This window comes from Pygoscelis adeliae, unplaced genomic scaffold (genome assembly GCF_000699105.1).
Source record: "Pygoscelis adeliae isolate BGI_AS28 unplaced genomic scaffold, ASM69910v1 Scaffold157, whole genome shotgun sequence".
In the NCBI taxonomy this organism is placed as follows: Eukaryota; Metazoa; Chordata; class Aves; order Sphenisciformes; family Spheniscidae; genus Pygoscelis; species Pygoscelis adeliae.
Genome location: NW_008825107.1, coordinates 968,753 through 988,859, shown reverse-complemented (window position 1 = coordinate 988,859; position 20,107 = coordinate 968,753). Strand labels below are relative to the sequence as shown.

At 39.0% G+C, this 20,107-nt stretch overlaps 1 protein-coding gene across 1 annotated transcript in view; it reads right to left on the bottom strand.

Annotated features, from left to right (window-relative positions):
• WDFY3 (WD repeat and FYVE domain containing 3) overlaps positions 1–20,107 on the bottom strand; it is a 157,532-nt gene that overhangs the window by 78,682 nt on the left and 58,743 nt on the right. The window contains exons 10-16 of the mRNA XM_009327491.1: positions 19,547–19,645; positions 15,655–15,848; positions 13,039–13,496; positions 10,876–10,959; positions 5,188–5,365; positions 3,897–4,111; positions 1,805–1,917 (exon numbers count right to left, since the gene is read on the bottom strand). Of these exons, the coding sequence (XP_009325766.1) occupies positions 1,805–1,917; positions 3,897–4,111; positions 5,188–5,365; positions 10,876–10,959; positions 13,039–13,496; positions 15,655–15,848; positions 19,547–19,645 (1,341 nt within the window). The remainder of the gene's footprint in view (positions 1–1,804; positions 1,918–3,896; positions 4,112–5,187; positions 5,366–10,875; positions 10,960–13,038; positions 13,497–15,654; positions 15,849–19,546; positions 19,646–20,107) is intronic.

The following is a 20,107-nucleotide window of genomic DNA, read 5'->3' as shown; positions in this document are numbered from 1 at the left end:
CTACCTGACTTAATAGGCAGGAAAAACTCTGCTTCATGTACTTCAGATGCAGTGACTCTGAGCTAAAATTCTCAGAGCTCTCAATAAGCAGAAAGGCCCAGTCAGCTTAGCTTAGGAAATTTAACATAACTTGCAGTATTCAGAAGCTAGCTTTGCCTTCTCCTTCCTAGGTTAAAAACTTTTCAGACTCACATTTTCACAATTTTCATTGTTTACTTTCCCCCACAATAATACCCTATTAAAAATAAATAAATAAATTACACGCTGGCCGAGAGATAAGTTGAATCTCTCCTTCTCTCCTCTTTTTAAATGTACTGAACCTGATGACATAACGTGAACTATTTTATTTATTTATTTCATTATTTAATGCTTGTAGTTCAGTACCATCCAGGATACTTTCTAGTTCCTTTTAAATAATTCAAACATTTTAACTATGTGTTACAACTGGCCATACAACGACTGAGTTGACACCTAGAAATAAGTATCACATGCTTTGGAAACTTATCAATAATTTCTTTGTATTACCATTTACTGAGACTCTCCTATACTACACGAACAGCTACTCCCAAGCTCTGCAACTATGGAGAATATTAGGCAAGAGTGCATGTGGAATCGGATTGGCTGGAGGAATCCGTCGGTTACAGACATTCAGTGCAGTTTATCAGATTGATTCGTTAGATGGCTGGAAAACAGATATAACTTTCCAGTATGATAATCAGAGCTGATGTGTAATTACTGATAGAATATGAAGTATTCTATCAGATGGATGAACTTCCATGACAGGATACCACACAAAGAAGGTATAATGAAAATTTCCACTGCATACGTGTATGTATGTGTATCTATAATCTAGGACTATCTAATGAATATCCTTTCAAAATACATTGTGAATACCTTCCCACAGTGTTAATTCCAGGACTAAAACTGAAACTGAGTTGTTGTGGTGTCCCTCCCGCCCCCCACCTTTTTTTTTTTTTAAAGCTAATGTAAGTCTGTCCTTTTTCTTGAAAATTTTTAAGTTACTATGCACTCATAATTCAACACATGCTTACCACATACTATTAAAGATTTCAATTTAAATATACTAGGAAAGTAAACATATTGAAAGTGAGCAGTGAGTAAAACCATTGTAAATATTTACCATGAAAAATTAATGAATGGTTAAAAAGGGACTGCTGAACTTTAAATAATTAAGAGTAGGTGTTCCAACTCCAAATTCTACCTGTTCATAAGAGAAACGGATTATTAGATTGAGATTCTGCCAGATTAAGTAAATCGTGCTTTTTTTTCTTTTTAATTCTATTTCTTTCTCATTACTAGTGATACTGATGATGTGCCACGTCCTTGAGTCTAGCTGAAATAAACGGAATTATGCTTAAGTGTAGGAATTTCAGTTATTTTATCTGACACCTTACTGAACCCATGAGAGACACCACATAGATTTAATGATGTGATGTGCACATGAAAGTATCGGAGAAAAATATTTTTCCTTTTACTGTTAAATAACTACAAACTCAGGATCTACTCAAGACTTAAAAGCAAACTACTATCATATTTAATAGTTACTGTTCCTAAAATAAAAAATTATAGTTACCTCACTGGATATATATTAAATACAAGTACTACATTCCCTCTGCTTTTAGAACTTTTTCCAATCAAACTGTTCTGATGATTTCACATTCATACAAAGCTGGGGTGAGGTTAGGTTTTTCTGGATGCTTATCTACAAATTTTATGTAAGTATGCAACTGGGGGACATCAGTGAAGCATTCTTTACGCAAATTTCTAGCACTTCAGCACCTACTTCTCATTTCCGGTTCAAAACTCAGTGAGCTGGGTTTGTGCACGCGGTACTGTTTCAACAGCTTTTTGTCCCAAGCTCCGCAATTCAAAGGATTTCCCAAGCGTAAAAATTCCCTAAGAAAGAGAATAAAAAATTTACAAATCATTTTGTCTATTTATTTGCCTAGAACGGCACCAAATCTAATATCATTTTTTAAAAAGACAGTAATTACTTGTAATGAACAAAACTTTTAACTGAGAAAATAAACTAATGCATAATTACAAGAAACACATTTGATCCATTTGAAACCATCTAAGTTTTGAACACATGCTCTCAAAAGTTGACATTATTTTAACTAATCAAACAATTCTGATAAAGCTCCCAATTCCCCTCTCTTAACTCCAAAGACTTGGCAGGAGGCTGCTGCATCCTGTAGGAGAACATCAGGATGCTCACTGATGCACATTCAGCAAGCTGAACTCATCCGGAAAGGCAGACCACAGGCTGAAGTAAGTGACCTCAGCTTCATTTTATCCATGCGTCCTATTTGGCTGGGGATAGTTTCACAGCTATCAACATCTAGATCTATAGATAACTATAGTATCTATACCTACAGCTACCTAGGCTATCAGTATCTATGCTTAGGGAAGGTTAAGTCCCTGTGATGCAACTATCAGCAAGCATGCTCCTTGCAGAATAATTTCTGACACGGCGACATGCCACTGAAGTGAACCTACCAGCTGTCCTGGCTGCAGGTCAGCCAGTTGGCGATCCATAGGAGATAACACAATGAAGTTCCTTATTCCATCTGAGATCACAGAATCACAGGATGGTTTGGGTTGGAAGGGATCTTTAAAGATCACCTAGTCCAACCTCTCTGCTGTGGGCTGGGACATCTTTCACTATATTAAGTTGCTCAAAGCCCCGTCCAACCTGACCTTGAACACTTCCAATGATGGGGCATCCACAGCTTCTCTGGGCAACCTCTTCCAGTGTCTCGCCGCCCTCACTGTAAAAAATGTCTTCCTTATGTCCAGTCTAAATCCTCCCTCTTTCAGTTTAAACCCTTGCCCATGGGACTGTCACTATAGGCCCTGGTAAAAAGTCTCTCTCCATCGTTCTTATAAGCCCCCTTTTTATATTGAAAGGCGCAAGAAGGTCTCCCCAGAATCTAGCAAGCAATCCAGAGCATCATACAACTGCGTGGGTATTTAACAAATAGTTCAAAATATGCACATAAACTCTTCAAGTTGCGCCAGGGGAGGTTTAGATTGGATGTAAGGAAAAATTTCTTTACTGAAAGAGTAGTTAAACATTGGAACAGGCTGCCCAGGGAAGTGGTTGAGTCACCATCCCTGGAAGTATTTAAAAGACGGGTAGATGAGGCGCTTAGGGACATGGTTTAGTGGGCATGGTGTTGTTGGGTTGATGGTTGGACTCGATGATCTTGGAGGTCTCTTCCAACCTTAATGATTCTATGATTCTATTCTATTCTATGATTCAAGCTCGCTTTTCTAGCACTAGCATAGATGTACAAACCTACTTGCATTAATATGCAGAAAGATCAACTTTTTAAAGCTATGCATCCCCAGATTTTTCCAGACACTTATTGTACCACATTCCTGTATTTCTTTCACACAAACTAAAGTGCTAAATAAAACTGCTGGCCTGAACCTTTTCCAATCTGAGGTATTTAACACTGCACAGAAAAGTCTAGGAATCCGTCCTCTTCTATGGCAGTGTTGCTTTTAAAATCATCACGTTTCCTCTTCCTGAGGACTTAGCCAGGAACAGCACTTTTGATAGCCTCTCAAGATTTGCAGGAAGGAAGCAAGCATTTAACTTCAGTACAATCTTTGTGAAAAACATCAGATTTCCCCGCTCCACACTTCTCCCTTCTCCCCCGCCCTCCAATTCCCAACGTCTCCAGGGTTACATGCTGATTAACAGAAGCAAGACAGTCTATTTGATGAGAAATAAAATGGGATCCCATGCGATCACTATCACACAAGGTCACTTATACTCTCTACCAATCCGAGCCATTTACAGCCAGCCAGCGACAGCGCAGGCAGCAGGGCTTAGCTCAACCAGACTTCAGTGCTATCTTCCTGACCTCAACACCATCGGCTGCAGTGCCTGGGAGGCCAGCCTTTCAAACATCCTTTGGAGTGGTGGATGCAGCGAGTGGTCCTCATCAGCCAGAGCAGCACTGCATCTTTGTAGAAGTCGTGCATGGAGCCCAGCTTCGCACATGACTTGCTGGTTTCTCTCTGTGTGCACTAGAGATTGCAGGATATTGGCCACTGCCAGCTGGAGATCCAGCGCATGCTGAAAAGAAGAAAAGCAAGCAACTTGAGAAGACGCAAACCGAGAAGGCAGACAAAAGGAAGCCCTTATGCATAATAATGAAAAGGAAACTACCATTAGCAATAAATACACAAAACGTCCTATTCTTAAATATATGTGCATGTATGTGTGTTGGGTGTGCACGCGCGTGTGTGGGTGAAGAGACACTTCCATCTCTTTATGAAAAAGGATAATAAGTTATATGAAGGATTACCATGACCATTGCAAAGAAAAACAATTCAGGTAGGGATGGTTAAACTAACCTCTCCTTTTTTCACTCCAGCAGAAGTGAGTCAGTTTAGAAGTTCCATGTGCTTAGAGTGTACTAAGAACTTTTGGTTTTGTGACTGCTAAGCTACTCCTAGTAACTTATCATCATCTCTACAAAATTTAAGATATATGCAACATAACTGCCAAATTAATGCCCTGAAGACAAAGTTGCCACGCTCATCACCAGTAGAGGACAAGAAAGAGGAATCAAGTCTAGTAATTCTTTCGGATTTTTTTTTTTTTTTTAAATAAACAGTGTTCTTCAGGGAAGACATCTCAAACAAAAAATACTTAAGCAACTTCAAAAAATGTCCAACAAATCCTTTATATACAAACCACCAGTAGAGGTTTTGGTTTGGGAATTGTACAAAGCAGGCAGTACAATTTTGGAGCTAAAACATATTCCAGCTATTTCAAACAGCATGTAAACACCGAGCTATAATGTCTAATCCCATGTCCTCCTCATACTATGCGTTAACGCATGATACATCAGGGAAAACAAGAATTCATCACAATGCTTGGAAACTTATCTGATGGCCACTTCAGACATTTCTTTAAATTTACATTGTTGCCATGAGTTTGAAAGATACAAACAAAACAAAGCCTATAAAATAAAACAATTTGTATCAGACCTGTATGCCACCACAGTTATTCAATTCCATTAGTCTGTGAAATGTATTAGCTTCTCAGCATGAAATGAGAGGACATAATTGGTTTTCCTATTTCCCATAGCCATCCTTTTTCCCAGTCACTCTCAAAGCTTAAGACAGCAGAATTTTTTTCCCTACCTCTGGGTGTGTAGCTGATCCAACAGAGGCCAGAAGATCCAGCATCGCGAGCATAGCACCAGGGTGGATAACGACCGCATCGGAGCTTTGTACAGATGTGGGTCCTGTTTGGAGTTTCACATCAGCTATGTTTTTCTGAGGGCAAACAGGAGGCGTTGAAACAGAATGATATGCGTGCCTGCAGGACAGAAAACATCCCACAGTTACAACACCCATCTATTATGAGCTTTGCATTTTTCAAACAGCTGTAAACTTGAATTGGCCTATAGACACTACTCCCCTCTCCTTTCTCTTCCCTCAGTTAGACAGACCAAGAACTTTCCTCTTCTCAAACCTGTTGGACATGTTTCCCTAAAGACAACCTGTAAGGGTCTCAATTTCTCGACTATGCTTGAACTCAGAAGTCTTTTCCCCACATGCTACACAGTTTGAAGAACTTAAAGGTTGCGTTTATCGCCTCCCTTTTTTCATTCTAGTTGCAGTGGCAGCACACAGCGACAGCAGCATGCAAGCTACTACTGCTCCTGTTCCAGGGGACAAATTCAGCTTTGAATACACTTCTCCACATTTGCTCTTCATTAACAACTGATTATAAAACGCACTATCACAAAACTCTCAGCAATCTCCAACTAGTCTACAGGAACAGAAAGTTGGTCTCTGTGTCCACTCGTGCCAGCAGTCCATATGCTCTCAGTATTTCCACGACTGCTACAGCAATTTAGTTTTACATCAAGCTGCTTTAAGTCTAATACAGGGAAAAGAGGCTTTGACACACTGACTTAGAAGCAACCACTTGTGCTGAGAGCTGTAGACATGTTTCTCATTGAAACTCTTGGAGATATCAGCTTGATGCCATTCTTTCAGCACAAGATTCAACACACAAACAGCACGAGCAGCTTACTGAACATATGCTTTCAAGATGGTACTTCAGAAGCAAAAGATAGCTTGAAAGGCTCATGCTCGCCACAAAAAAAAACCCCACCAAAAACGCCAAAACCACCCATATTCTCACAGTACTTAATCGTATATGCCTATTTGTAAGAAGAAAGAAAACAAACTCTATGTAACAATTTTTCTTGAAGATCAAATATTGCCTGCCATTTTACAAGAAGTGAATCCAGTTAAAATGTGAATCCATGGGTCCCTTCCTATCAAATCAGTTGAAAGAGGCATTTCCTCTCTCCTGTTCTCAGTGACGGAGATTTACCTAACCCCTAACCCTAACAGAAATAACACTCGGAGACTCGCTGTGCCTCACCCGTTAGGCACTTCCAACTAGGAAATCTTCTCCTGAGAAAAACAGGACATAGATGGGAGATGAGGAAAGCTGCAAGTGCAATTCTGTCCTAAACACTTTGAAGGTTGCATCTTGAACACACCCACACACACACCCACACACCCTCCTCAGCAAGAAACATCATTTGTGGGGGAAGGCTGAGGCAATGGATTATTTAGCCTAAGACAGGACGCTGGGAAGTACAACACAATCTTCTGCTGCTGGCTGGAAAATGGGCTGGATAAACAATGTTTCAACAAAAGCGTTCCTATTGAAAAGGCTCATGGCAGATCAACAACAACTTGGCATCTGGAACAATCCAAGAGCACTTTTTAAAAGAGAGTTTTTGAAGAAAGAGGAAATTACTGATGCTTTACTCATTCAGGTAATACTTACAGCAAACATAAAATAGTATGGCAATTCTATCATAACCAACCACTAAGAAAAATACCTGCCCAAATAAATTTTTCTGGCGTTTTTACAAACTCTCTAACCATCAATTTCCTAAACTTCTCTAGCAGACTCACTGATTGAAACATCTGGCAGGCAGAGGAAGGCTTCGTTGTCTCCTTTAAAATTAAATGGAATTAAGAACAGAAGAACAACTGGTAATACTATCATAGACAGATGTTATCTCAACCCTTTTCTCTGTCTCAATGCAGAGATTGAAACATGAGCAATTGTTTCTCATGCATCCTAACAGCACTGCTCTTCACCTGAAGAAGAAAACTGCTACCTCTTTCCAGTGTCACCTTGAGCATCTCAATGCAAGTTTTACAAGATACAGTTAAAAAACTAAATATCCATTTGTATTTAAGAATGCTCTTCAGTCTAGTGAAATTCCACTCCCCAAGACATTCTTGAAGATCAAGCTTCTGTCCGCTTTTAAGCACAAATTTTACTTCTGAGCTTAATAAAAACCCGAGCCATTGCTCAGTATGATTCATGAACAAGCAAATGATCCTGGCCTCAAATGGCCTGGACTTCAATATTACATATAACAAACTGAAAAGGGGATACAGTTAAGACTAGGCAATTTGCTTTTCTCTTAGCAATCTAAGTAAAAGTTATGTCCTTAAAGCACATATTATTTAAAAGTTTTTCACATAATTTTAAAATACCTTCTATATTTAGTTTTTCCATATAAGGAGTACTTGTATCAAAACAGCGAAGAAAAAATAAATCAGTTAAAAAAATTTCTCTAGGCAGGGAAAAGAAAATAGACCCCACAAAATTCTGCCAAAGTACTCATCGAATGTTACCCAGGACTATGGGTCAGTGCAGAACCCGCAATAAATTAATTTAGCCATGCTTATACATTCTTTATATGATCCCTTTAAAGGAGAAGAAAAGAAGAAGTGGACAATGGAAAAAAGGCAGTGTACCAAACACACAGATCTGTCTAATTTAACAAAAAATAAAACTGAAGAAAAATTAAAACTTAAATTATATAATTAAGTACAACTCTTGATGAGAATTATAACACCATTTTCACCTGCAAAGAAATAAGTAAGATTTATTGTAGATAACGACTCTGCATATCATTCCCCAAGAGCGATCACCATCCAAACTTTGTAAAAACAATGGCTAAAAGTATTTTAAAGTCAAAGTTACATTCTATTCTCTACTTCACCCTGTCAGGCCCAAAGCATCCTCTCAAAAAAGGGAGAACGCCCTGTCAAGATAAGATTTTTCTGACAAAATTCACAGCAAACAACTGGCAAAGCTGTAGTTCTTGATTCAAATTATACAGGAGGGGTGGAAGAACAATGCATTCCAGGTAACAGGGAGGACAGCTATATGCCACCATCCCAACGCATGTGCTGGAGGAGTCCTATCTACTCTGTTTACATAAAGGATAACACTTGGAGGGCACCACTCCTCAGGGAAATACAGTTTTGAGAAGTAGCAGACATGTCTGAGAGAGAACACTAGCATATCTATGTATCCAGAACCATTCTAGACTGCATGCATCAAAACCAGAACTGTACTACTTTGGTTTATAAGAATTATTTGCGTGCACAGTGTCTGCTTGCTCTTTTAGCCAAACAACACAGGGCTCTTCCTCAGGCACCTGTCTATACAAGTCAAAAGGCAGAAAACCAGGCCACAGCAACAAGGGAGATCCTGGGGAAGCAAAGTAAAGGAGACAGAAATCAATAAGAGAAGAGCAAACACTTCTCTCAGAAGACTCAACTTCAACAGGATCTGACCATATCTGACATTTAAAAAGAAAAAAAGAGAAAAATCAAATTATATTGGACTACAAAACCCAAGTTGCTTATTTTTAAAAGTAGGAAGATCCCAGCTACTGGCACTGAATTCACTAGGAATGACAAACACGATGCTGAACAACCATGAGAAAGCAGACAGCTGCTCAAACAGACTTTTTGAAAAGCCTAGCCCTGTCTTTTTTTTTTTTTTTTTTTTTACTTTAAAACTTGCTTTTACAGAAAGGATCTGAAAAGTCACCCAGGCCAGCATGATCATTCTTTCTGTCCACTTTTGCTTTGAGTCTTACACAACTTGTTATCACCCAAAGGCCTTTTTTGTGTGTGAAGATCCATGTCAGACACACTCCTTTATCTCAGCAAGTACCCATGTTACTATACTGGTGCTTACCTGAATTGCCCAAAGCACCCCACAGGGATACTGACTTTTTAAACTATCCAATCTTTACCTTGCCACATACCACACGTTTTTTTCAAATAAATGCTTGCATTTTCAGTACTACAAAAAACAAACAAAGGAAGCCTAACACATCTATTCATATATACATGTATTTATATTTTAATTACCAGGCTGCGTCAACTACCCATCTGGCACACTTTTATTCATTACACCCTGGGCCTAACATATCTATTCATATATACATGTACTTATATTTTAATTACCAGGCTGTGTCAACTACCCATCTGGCACTCTCATTTATTACACACTGGAATCAGCTCCTGTTTGCAAGGCATTGCATGTGTTTTGCTGCAAGCCTTCGTATACCTGTGTGTTTGAGTAATTCAGTGAACCTGAGCAGCCATGCCAGTTACACCTGTGAGAACAGCAAGTAGTAGTACAGGAAAGGGCAAACCATAATGCTAGAGGTTAATATTGGGGTCAAAGCTGTAAAAAGCCTCCACAGGAAACGCTGTTTCCTTTCAAGTTTCTTCAAGAGTAAATGACAGGGAAAGGAGTTTGGCAGCTAAGGTTTTCTCTGTGAAACATGCAACTGCTACGTTTGTTCCTAAATGCCTCAGTGTTAGAAAAGAAAGGAAACAACAGCCTAAGAGGTTCTGGATTGTCAGGAAAGTGGCCTTGTCGAAGCCAGACCCTGCAGAATACCCAGGTAGGACTTGGGTAACATCACTCAGCAAGACAGAAAAAGGCTTCTGTTTACTAACTTGCTCGAACAGAAATACCTCCTTTCAAAGCAGTTTCCAAAAGCAGCTTTGGTTGTTTCCCTTTGCAAACTATTTTACATTCCAAACATCAAACGATGGTGTATTTTAAGCCAAACATCAAGCAAGAACGAGCATATTTTCCACACATGGCACCTGCACCTCAGATAACCCACCGTCTTTCAAATGTCTTTGAAAAAGCCTTCAAAAGCAAATCTCTGCCAAACCCGCATTGTCAGATAACAAATGGCTGCCCCCTTCCCTGGGGGCTCCAGGAAAAATCTCATTTTCATCATTTGCACAGGCCTGTAAGTCATACTGTTGTTGAACCAGTAAACTTTAAAAAAAAAAAAAAAGAAAAAAAGAAAAAAAGAAAAAAATAATCTACCAGACACTAAGATGCATAAGAAAAGATAGCAGCTTGGCCGGGGCTGGAGGGGGTGGGGAAGCAGGTGCTAGGATTTCTGAATTGTGCCATTTGTGCTTTCTTCCCAAACCTTTTAATTTAGCGTGCCTCTACATCAAAAAGTAGTCAAGTACTGACAGGTTCATTCTTTATTTTTTATTCTGTGCAATTACTAACAAATGAGCACCTTAACAAGCCATCCACCTTCCTACTGAAAGTACCTTTTCTTGAAAAATCAGTCAAGAAAAAAGAAAATCCTGCTACTGATTGACCTACTAGCATAGCCTGAACTTCTTTGAACTGCTCCTGAGAGTGTCATTTATACCTCCTTTAGACCATTTCTTATACTAGACCTTATTTGTTTTTGAATCATGAGCTTAACTTTAAGTGCCTCAAGAGTCTGGAGACATCTCTAATCTCATACATTAGCATCACTACCTAGGATTCACTATGAAACATACCTTTACATTTATTTTATCTAGTAAACACACAAGTGAAAATGAACACCTCAGAAAGAAATAGCAACTTGAAAGAGAAAATCCCCAAGAACTAAGAAACACAACGGTGACAGAGAAATCAGAAGCAAGATCAACTTCTCTATAAAGGGTCGGTACCTTTTCCTGGACAAAGCTGGCGTACCCCAAGGAGAGGGGAGAGAAGTCTCATTTGTCAGGCAAGGAGGGATCTGTTCTGCACGACTACAGACAAAACAGACAGGGGTAGGACAGAGAGGTTAGAGAAGAAACCAGAGGCCATAAGCTTGTTAGTTTTACAAAAGCGCCAATAAAATCGTTACTAGGATCCATTCTTCAGAAACAACATGGACGACAAAGGATGCTACTGAATGACACGCATCAGGTAAACATGCAGACATGCAATGCGTGTGCTTGTTTTATGGCATGACTCTGCAGTGCTTGTTCATTACTCTGCAGAGGTTTATTGATATGACCACGCTAGCAAAACAGAACATCTTTCAATGCTAAACAGCCGAAATTGAGAGGAGAAAGTAAAGCCTGAGCAAATTAACTATAACCAACACGGGTAAGAAATAAAATCAATGTAAACTTGACAAAGAATGATGATCAGAAAATTTAAGAAAGAAGGGAGAATGCAGTCACTGAAGATGACAGGAAAAAAAAAAAAAAAAAAAGGAACTCAGTGAGGGAGCTTATGCAACAACACCATGGGATTTACTTACCCCATTGATTCCTCATACTCTACTGTTAGCCCGTGTTATAACTTCTACAGTACGTGCAACACATTCTTAATACACATTTTCCTCCCCCATCTGAGTGATTTAATACTACTTTAAAATGAGATCAAATAAATTGATTTCTGTACTTGGTTTTTTGGTTTTTTTTTGTTTGTTTGTTTTTTTGAACAAGAGAAAAGCATTAAGATGTGCTGCTTATTTTCAAAATAAGACAAAATTTTCAGTAACAAAAACATGAAGTTTGTACTTTACTAGACACCTAGTTTAAGAAAGCCTGACCAACTGGCAGCTTAATTAATATCTCAACATACAAAGCCACACCTTCAACACTTGGAAAATCAGACCTTGTGTTTGACTAACTAGGTGGCCGGCTTAGAAAAACAGGGTCACATGCATTAAATAGCTGGGGTGCAGCAGCTCCAAGGTCCCAGATACAAAGCTTAGGTCTCTGTTTTACTTTTTTGTACCTTAAATTATGGGTGACAACTACTTTCAGACAAGCCAGTCTTCAAAACATACTTCAGTAAGTTTTGTTGTCATTTTGAATCAACTTTAAGACTTTATGGTTAATTTCAAATCTCCAGTATAATTTAAGTAAAATTTAAATTCTAGTTGTTTAAATCTGGGAGTGTCTCCCAGTTAAATTTGAAAACCAGTAATTTGCAGACTAGCTAGAACCTTAAAGAACATGCCAATCCACCTAAACCAAGATGTCTAGTCTAGATGTGTTTAGTCTGGAGAAAAGGAGGCTGAGGGGAGACCTCATCGCTCTCTACAACTACCTGAAAGGAGGTTGTAGCCAGGTGGGTGTCGGTCTCTTCTCCCAAGTAACAAGCGACAGGACAAGAGCAAATGGCCTCAAGTTGCACCAGGGGAGGTTTAGACTGGATATTAGGAAAAATTTCTTCACCAAAAGGGTTATCAAGCACTGGAACAGGCTGCCCAGGGAAGTGGTTGAGTCACCATCCCTGGAGGTATTTAGAAGATGTGTAGACGTGGCACTTGGGGACATGGTTTAATGGTGGACTTGGTAGTGTTAGGTTTACAGTTGGACTCGATGATCTTAAAAGTCTCTCCCAATATAAATGATTCTATGATTCTAAAGCCATTGTGATATTATCTAATTAAAGTCCCTTATCAAAGGAAACATGAACTTAAGGTGTGATGTTCAACAACCAATTTTTCATTTTACTTAATAAAAGCATAAAAATCTCGTAGTTCTGTATGATAAAGCAACCAGACAGTCCGCCTATCAACCAATAGGTTGCTTCAACACATCAAATATAACCATAAACTGACATCTCTGTCTTAATTGCTGCCATTACAAAAACATTCAACATCAGACAGAATGCTGCATACCCTGGAGAACACCAGCAAGCTAAGTCAGTATTTGGTCAGATGTTGACACCTTATATTCCTCTCACTGAAGTGAGGGAACAAAGAAATAGATTAAAAGGGAAATACAAAAGCTTGCAATGAACATATTTGAAGAAAACTATTTTGGGTAACACTGGGGCAGAGGGGAGGGAAGAGAAAAAAAGGAAAAAAAAAGCCAAGTTCATACCTGTCAAAAGAATCTGTTGCTACCTTGTAGAGGTAAATAAAAAGTTTGCTGCAGTGTCTTAGCGTAGGTGACACAGAATCCAGGGATATTAGGTCATCCTCCAAAAGTCTTTGAAATAGTTGTGTATTTGAAGGGAAGACATTCAAGGGACTTATTTTTCTCAAGTCTGAGAAGCAGCCAAGTAATCGAACAGCATCTGCCAGTTTTTCATACTGGATCTCTGTTTTGAAGAAATGAGAGTTGGCTGGCTCGTAGCGCATTGCTGCAGTCAATGTGCAGAAGACAGTGTGAAGCAGTTCAAACACTTGATTCTGGTTTACTTTCTCCCAGCCATTCTTAGGTGGCGAGCACAAAGATCTTTCCATAGCAACGAGTAAAGATGTGACATATACAAATCCACCAACTTTTCTAAAAACAGTTCTCGTGCGGTGACTTTCTCTCAGCACCGACAGTAGGGCCTATGGACAAAACAAACAATCAAAACGAAGAAAAAAAAAAAGCAGCAGCATTACAAACAGCTTGAAAACAGGCAGGAACATTTTTGTTTGATACACTAGCAAAATTCTCACGTCATTTGTAAGAATTTGGTAATGCCTGAAGTCTCCAAAGATCAACTTTGTACTGCAAGAGTCCCCATCCTCAAGAGCTTACAAAATAAAAAAAGAAAGGGGGGGGGAGGGGGGGAGAAGCAAAACATTGTCCCTAATTTAGAAATATAAATTAAGGAGACGAATGAACCTGTCAACAGAAAAAACTTGACCAAGCACAGAATGGAACCCAAAACCCCAGGTAATTCCCTTAGTGATAAGGCAGAGAATATAGCTATTAGAAAGGAATCTACTCTGCCATCATACTTCACAAACAATTTCAAACAAGAGTGGGCAAACGACTGCCTGTAGCAATGAGAAATCTAAACCTTGGAGCATCCTAACATGGGTGTTCCAGAAATCTACAATGCATAAGCACCTGGCAGCTATGAAGCCAAAACAGCACTCAAAGGTAACAACGGCAGCAAAGAATTAGCTCAAAAAACCCACTTAGTTTTAGCCTTCCTCTGCAATGAAATGCATAAATCTCTGAATTGAGTGAAACTTGATTTTAAGAGTTGCTGTTCAAAAATAAGCCTGAGAGAAACAAAAATGGATAAAACCTTACTTGCTGAACAAATACAAAGCCACAGTACAAACAGCGGCAACTACATGACTCTAGGTACTAGAGAATACTACTCATTTTTCTGTGAAATCAGGGGGTGGGGAAGCCCATCCACCCAACCAAAAACAAACAAAAACCCAGATGTCACAGGAAGTTTGACCCACATGTGAATATGGAATACAGAAGAAAATGCCTCTCTACACGAAGCATCACAAACAACAGAAAAATGTTACTGATACAGGAAACCAGGCTAGGGGGGGTGGGGAATCTTTCATGACCAAGAGTTTACTTCTTCAGAATCATGCTTGGGGTTTTTTTTAAGCACTCAGAAGATGGGTAGTGAAATTGTTAGACTGTCATTCCTTTGAAGGCAGTGTCTCATTTCCTGCCAAACCTGGATACACAGTAAGGTTTAAACATCACTGCACCATTCTGGGCTGTCAGTTCCATAACCAAAACTTCTGAAAACAGCACCAATGGAAGACAAATACAACAGGTCAGATGAAGGACAGAAACCCTGACTTTGGATGTTAAATCTGTTGGGGAACTGCAATATCCGTTCTCTCCCTTTAAGTATCGTGAATGAGACATGCTCAAAAACGACTGAAGACCTTGATAGACAAAATATGTCAAATGAATTATTTTATTACTAGCTTTCCTTTCTGTCTTTTGGAATAATATGAAGCTGCTCACCTGCCAGAGAAATATTACAGCTCTTTTTAACAGAGATGATCCTAGATGTCTGAGAGTTCTCTCTGGTAAGACTCATTTACTTATTACTACTTGCCTCAGCTTTTCTACCCTAAAATAACAGTATTATGTCAATTTACAACAATAACATTAGCTATTCTGAGAAGAATTTGTGGGTCTAGCTTAGCAGCCAAAAAACCTAATACGATAGAGAACAGATGACAGTCTTCTCTCTTCCTCCTCTACTCGCAGCCTTATGTTCCTACCTTTCCACTACTTCGCTTAAGCGAGCAAGTTCTTTGGCTTTATCTTCTATGATTTACATTTATATTAACTAATTCAGCATTTATAACTAACTAATTGGTAAAATAAAGTAGGTCTGCCACAGGAAAACGTAAGCCAGCGCTGAAAATAAACTTATGTTACATGCTTGCTTTCTCCCCCCCCATGTATTCTCATTATTTTTTACTGAATAATACTCCATCAGGGAGGATTATCGTAACTGTAGAACCTCATTTCCTATAAACTGAGGCTAACTACAAGTGATGATGCTAAAAACATACTCACTCACTAGCCTTCATCTCTGACTCTGAAACCTGCCATAGACTGATGGAAGAAAATAAAGACCATGCATCAAATGTATGCATTTCAACTCCAGAGACAATCTACATTCAGTAGCTAAATACCATCCATCCAATCCAATTCCCTTCTCAGTGTTTTCTTTTTTAAAAAAAGTGGCTTAGGAGCAAGAGTCCTGAGCAGTACTTAATTTACCCTTAAGATGTCCGTTTTCAGCTGCAGTTCCGTAGGTGGAGCCGAGTGCATCAGTCCCAACAAAGTGCCCATATCATCTTCTCCGCTAGGTGATAACACCAACTGCTGGATGACCATCAGGGCATGCTGTCGGCACTGGGGATACTTCACTATGTTGTGCACGCATCTCGCACCACCAAACTCCCTGAAAATACCTACTCAGAAAGGGGGGGGGGGGGGAAATAAGTGCATAAGGAGTATGAAAAATATGATCAGTAACAAATAATGACAACAACAAAACATGAAAGGTGTTTATTTTCATTTCTACAGATTGAATGGCAGGGTTTTAGCCCTATGGATGTTTAATGACTTACTACTATTTTTCCTCTCCTACCACAAATTAAAACAGAACTTGAACAATATTCTTCTGATAATATTTTTCACTATAGGTGTTGAGTACAAGGATGCAGGTAAGAATTTCCTCAATAATTCTGTTACTTCAACAGTAGTTATTCTTTTCATGCTAGAGCTCAGAGTCACAGGATGAAACAAAGAAAAAAATATAGCAAACCCTCCATCTTTAGTGAAGACTATATGCTGTTTTGGTTAAGGATAGCGTTTATATTACATTTAGTTTACTGTCAAAAATATAACTAGGCTGCTTCTGGACAAGACGAGCAAACTAGGAGCACTGGTTGAGAAGTGATTCAGTCTATCCACAAGATTTGTAAGATTCTGCAGAAGCTTTCTTGTGGCAAGACCTATCTCTGTAGAGATAAAGCTTAAGTCAAATAATGGTTCTCAAGCTTACTGGATACTCAGAAGAACACATAGAGCAATATTAACTGAAAATTAAATTAAGTTTATTCTGAAAACATCATAAAAATTAAACTGGAATATATATATGGCACATAAAATGTGTGTTTAGTACAGTGTCAGCACCTAGAGTACTGCCCTATGTTAATTACTGAAGATGAAAACAGAGTAGGGAAATGGATCAATGCTGCATTACTACATCAAAAGGGATCATTTTCCGTGTGAACATAAACTAAAAGATCAGTTTAAATGACCAAGTTCAGGATTAACAAGCTAGTCAGGACAATGTTTATTCCCTCTAATGTACATATACAAACCTTAGTCCCACTATCCATTTCCAATTTCCTGCCTCCTGCTTTCTCCAATGTTGTTTGGATGAGATACGGACTTGGACAAGGCAAAAGGAGAGGCCTCAGACCCTGAGACAGTTAAGTTGGTTGCATCCCTTTACAGGCAAAGCACATCTCCTCAGTGGTCAAGTATCTCGTTTTCAGAGAGACCGAGGTAACATTTTATACTTCTAAATAAAAAAAGAAAGATTCTCGACTATCTAGATTCTCGACTATCCAGTGAACCTGTCTGGGTCTGGACACCCAAATTTCTTGTTTGAAATTCGGTTATCAGTTACACAATATTCAGGAAACCTTATCAGAGATACTGGTTTAAGATCAGAAACCAAGCTTTGAGTGTGGTATGAAGCACTGCAAGGCTGCATAATGCCTATTTATGCCTCTCTGTGACAACCTAAAACCTCTGCTGGCCTCGGATGCAGTGCCACGGGGCTCACATCCCAGTCACACTGCACAGACAGCAACCACAACTTCTTTGAGAAATGGTTTTTTAACTCCTCCTGTACAGCTCTGTCATACTCCTGAACTTGGAGAGCTACTGATGAAATGAGGCCCTTGAACTCTCCAGGAATCCTCAAGAACAACATCTGTGGCATCATCCCACAGCCCTGATGCGTTTTACACTACCCTGTGTAGTTTCTCTGTTGGACTCAGAGATCAACTCAGTACCAAGAGTAGCAATGAGGTACTGATGGCTCCTTCAACTTCCTAGGTGAGGTCAGGAACGCCATTTAACAGCAGCCAAGGATTTGTTACAAGTCAGGTGGATGCTACCACAGTCAGATCATAATCCATACCTCACAGGAGCAAGGCTCAGGTATCACAGACCCTGATGCCACACAGGCGCATGTAGTCCAGTCCTGTGAACCAAGACCTGCTGCTTCTAAAATATGAGGCAGTTTCAGTCCTTCAGAGATGTTATTCATCACACAGTTACACCATCTCCTCTCATTCAGCCTTAGAAATCAAACAATCCTGAGGTTTTTGGGTTTGGGTTTGTTTTTTTTCCCAATTTCTCCTTATATGGAAGCCCCCACAATGTACCTTCGTGCCACTCCTTCCTGACTCGTTTCTCATTCTGCCTTTTCTTACATGGCAAAACCAAAGCTGAGCAATAAATGTGCAAGTGTGTAATTGATTCATGCACTTCATCTGTAATCTATACCAATTTCCTCTCTAAAACCTCCTTATTTCAGCCTAATTCACTTGCTTCTTGATTCATCATTGAACAGGCTCATCTAGTAAATCAAAGATCATGTTTTTGTCCTTTCCATTGAGAGGAAAGGTAGCTTGGTGGACAAAAGGGAAGTGGCAAAGGAGACACATCTCAACTTCAGCAAAGCTTCTGGCAGTGTCATCCACAGCTTTCTCATAAGCAACCCAACAAAATGGTCTAAACATGATCATGACAGCCTGAACGTGTAACTAATTGAAACATCAGCTTGGAGTAACCTCTGCTTCGCTGCAATGCCTTTCTGTTTTGGCAAAGGACATGCCACTGGAGTTTATCTTGACTGCTGTGAATAATGCCTTTCCTGATGGAATGAAGAACTTGCTTATCAAGTACATGGACAAAGCCAAGCTGGCAGATGTTGGAAATGCTCGGTGGGAAGAATTCAAAAGCTATCTTTGAAAGTAGTTTGAAATAACAAGCAACAGAACTTGAAAACAAGTGCAATAGTGAAATGACATAGACAACACTGGAGGTTACTCCAACACTGGGCCTAAATTTAAATAAAAAAATTTGCCCAGGCAAAGGCAAACACCCCCCCCCCCCCCCCAAGTTACAAGCTTTATGCCATTAGCCCAGGAGTTAATGTTTAAACAGTGAGCTGTCAAACAAATTGGACAATTTTCAGGATTTCATTCTTAACCATTTGTCACAGATTGTAGTTACTCCTACTTAAACGAAAACAAGAACAAAACCAGAAGTGAGAAAACACCAGTCAGAATTGAGAAAAAGGAAAAAAAAACAAACCAAAAACCAAATCAACCCTGCTGAAATAAGGATGTTTCATGGCCTCGAAGGCCAGAAACTTCCTGGTTCCTCAGGGTAGTGTCTGTTTCCCCCCACCTGCTCATTTTCTTCTTCATCTAATAGAATAGACAAAAAGGGTTTAAAAACAGTTATTACCCTTTTCTCAATCTGTTATTTCAAGCTCTCAGAGACAGTTTTTACTAATATGATACACACATACTGTCTATTTCGATGTCGCTAAGTCTTGGCTAATGAACCATAATATAAACCTGCCTGGTTTAGAAAAGGGCACTCATAACAGAGCCCTATTTATACATACTGACTGGGCATATGTCTTTAAAAATTAAAAGCCATCTTTCACTAAAGATGCAAGCATTTTTAATCACATTTAAATAGACATGACACTGTCAACAGCAAACTACATGTCTAATTATATGCTTAAATTTTCCCATATACAACCTGTGTTACAAGCCCTACTACAAATTACTATAGTATTGTTGGAGAGTGATGGGGTGTGGTGGTTGCCTTCAGGTAAACAATAGCAAAGAAACTCAAGATTAAAAAAACCACTATCTTGTATTCCTTTATTTTATGCACTCTAGTTTATGCTGTCTATTCTCTCTTCTGGAAAAACTTGGCAAGAGAAGAAGTATATTTCAGTGTGTTCGATTACTTGCCTGAAGATAGAAAGTCAAGATTACTTTGCTTTCAGGCATGATTTTCTGAGTTACTTTTTTATAAATATTTTGACAGCGGTCTCTCTACTTACCTGCATTTGTGTTTGATCCTTGTAGTAGTACTGTCAAGGTCTCCATAACCAATAAAGCCAGCTGCTTTTGGTCCTCAAATGAACTATTTCTTGAATCCCCTAAAAAATAATTTCAGAAGCCAAAGTTATAGTAAAAAAAAAAAAAAAAAAAATCACTCTTTTCTAAGATGCTTCTTGATACTTTCCACCAACACTTCTATTTTCTTTGCTTCCCCAGAGAATATGCAGCCTAACCATATTCCAAAACAAATTAAGATTTAGTCTACACATGCATTCCTGGGAAAGCTTAACTATGAATCATTTGAAAAGCTAATTTATAAAGACAAGAATTTAAACAGAAGCTTTTGAGCACTATGAGCTCAGTGGCTGACACTGCAGCTGTATATGTAGTTTCATATCCCCAACTTTTGTTTCTTGAAGCCACAAAACCAAACGATAGTTGAAGATTAACATGATCTGTTCTTCTTCAGTATTCAGTACTTGAAAAGAGAAATTCCACACAAAAGCACAAAACTACATTCACATAATTACAGTAAATATGCTGATGATTCAACAGGTGTA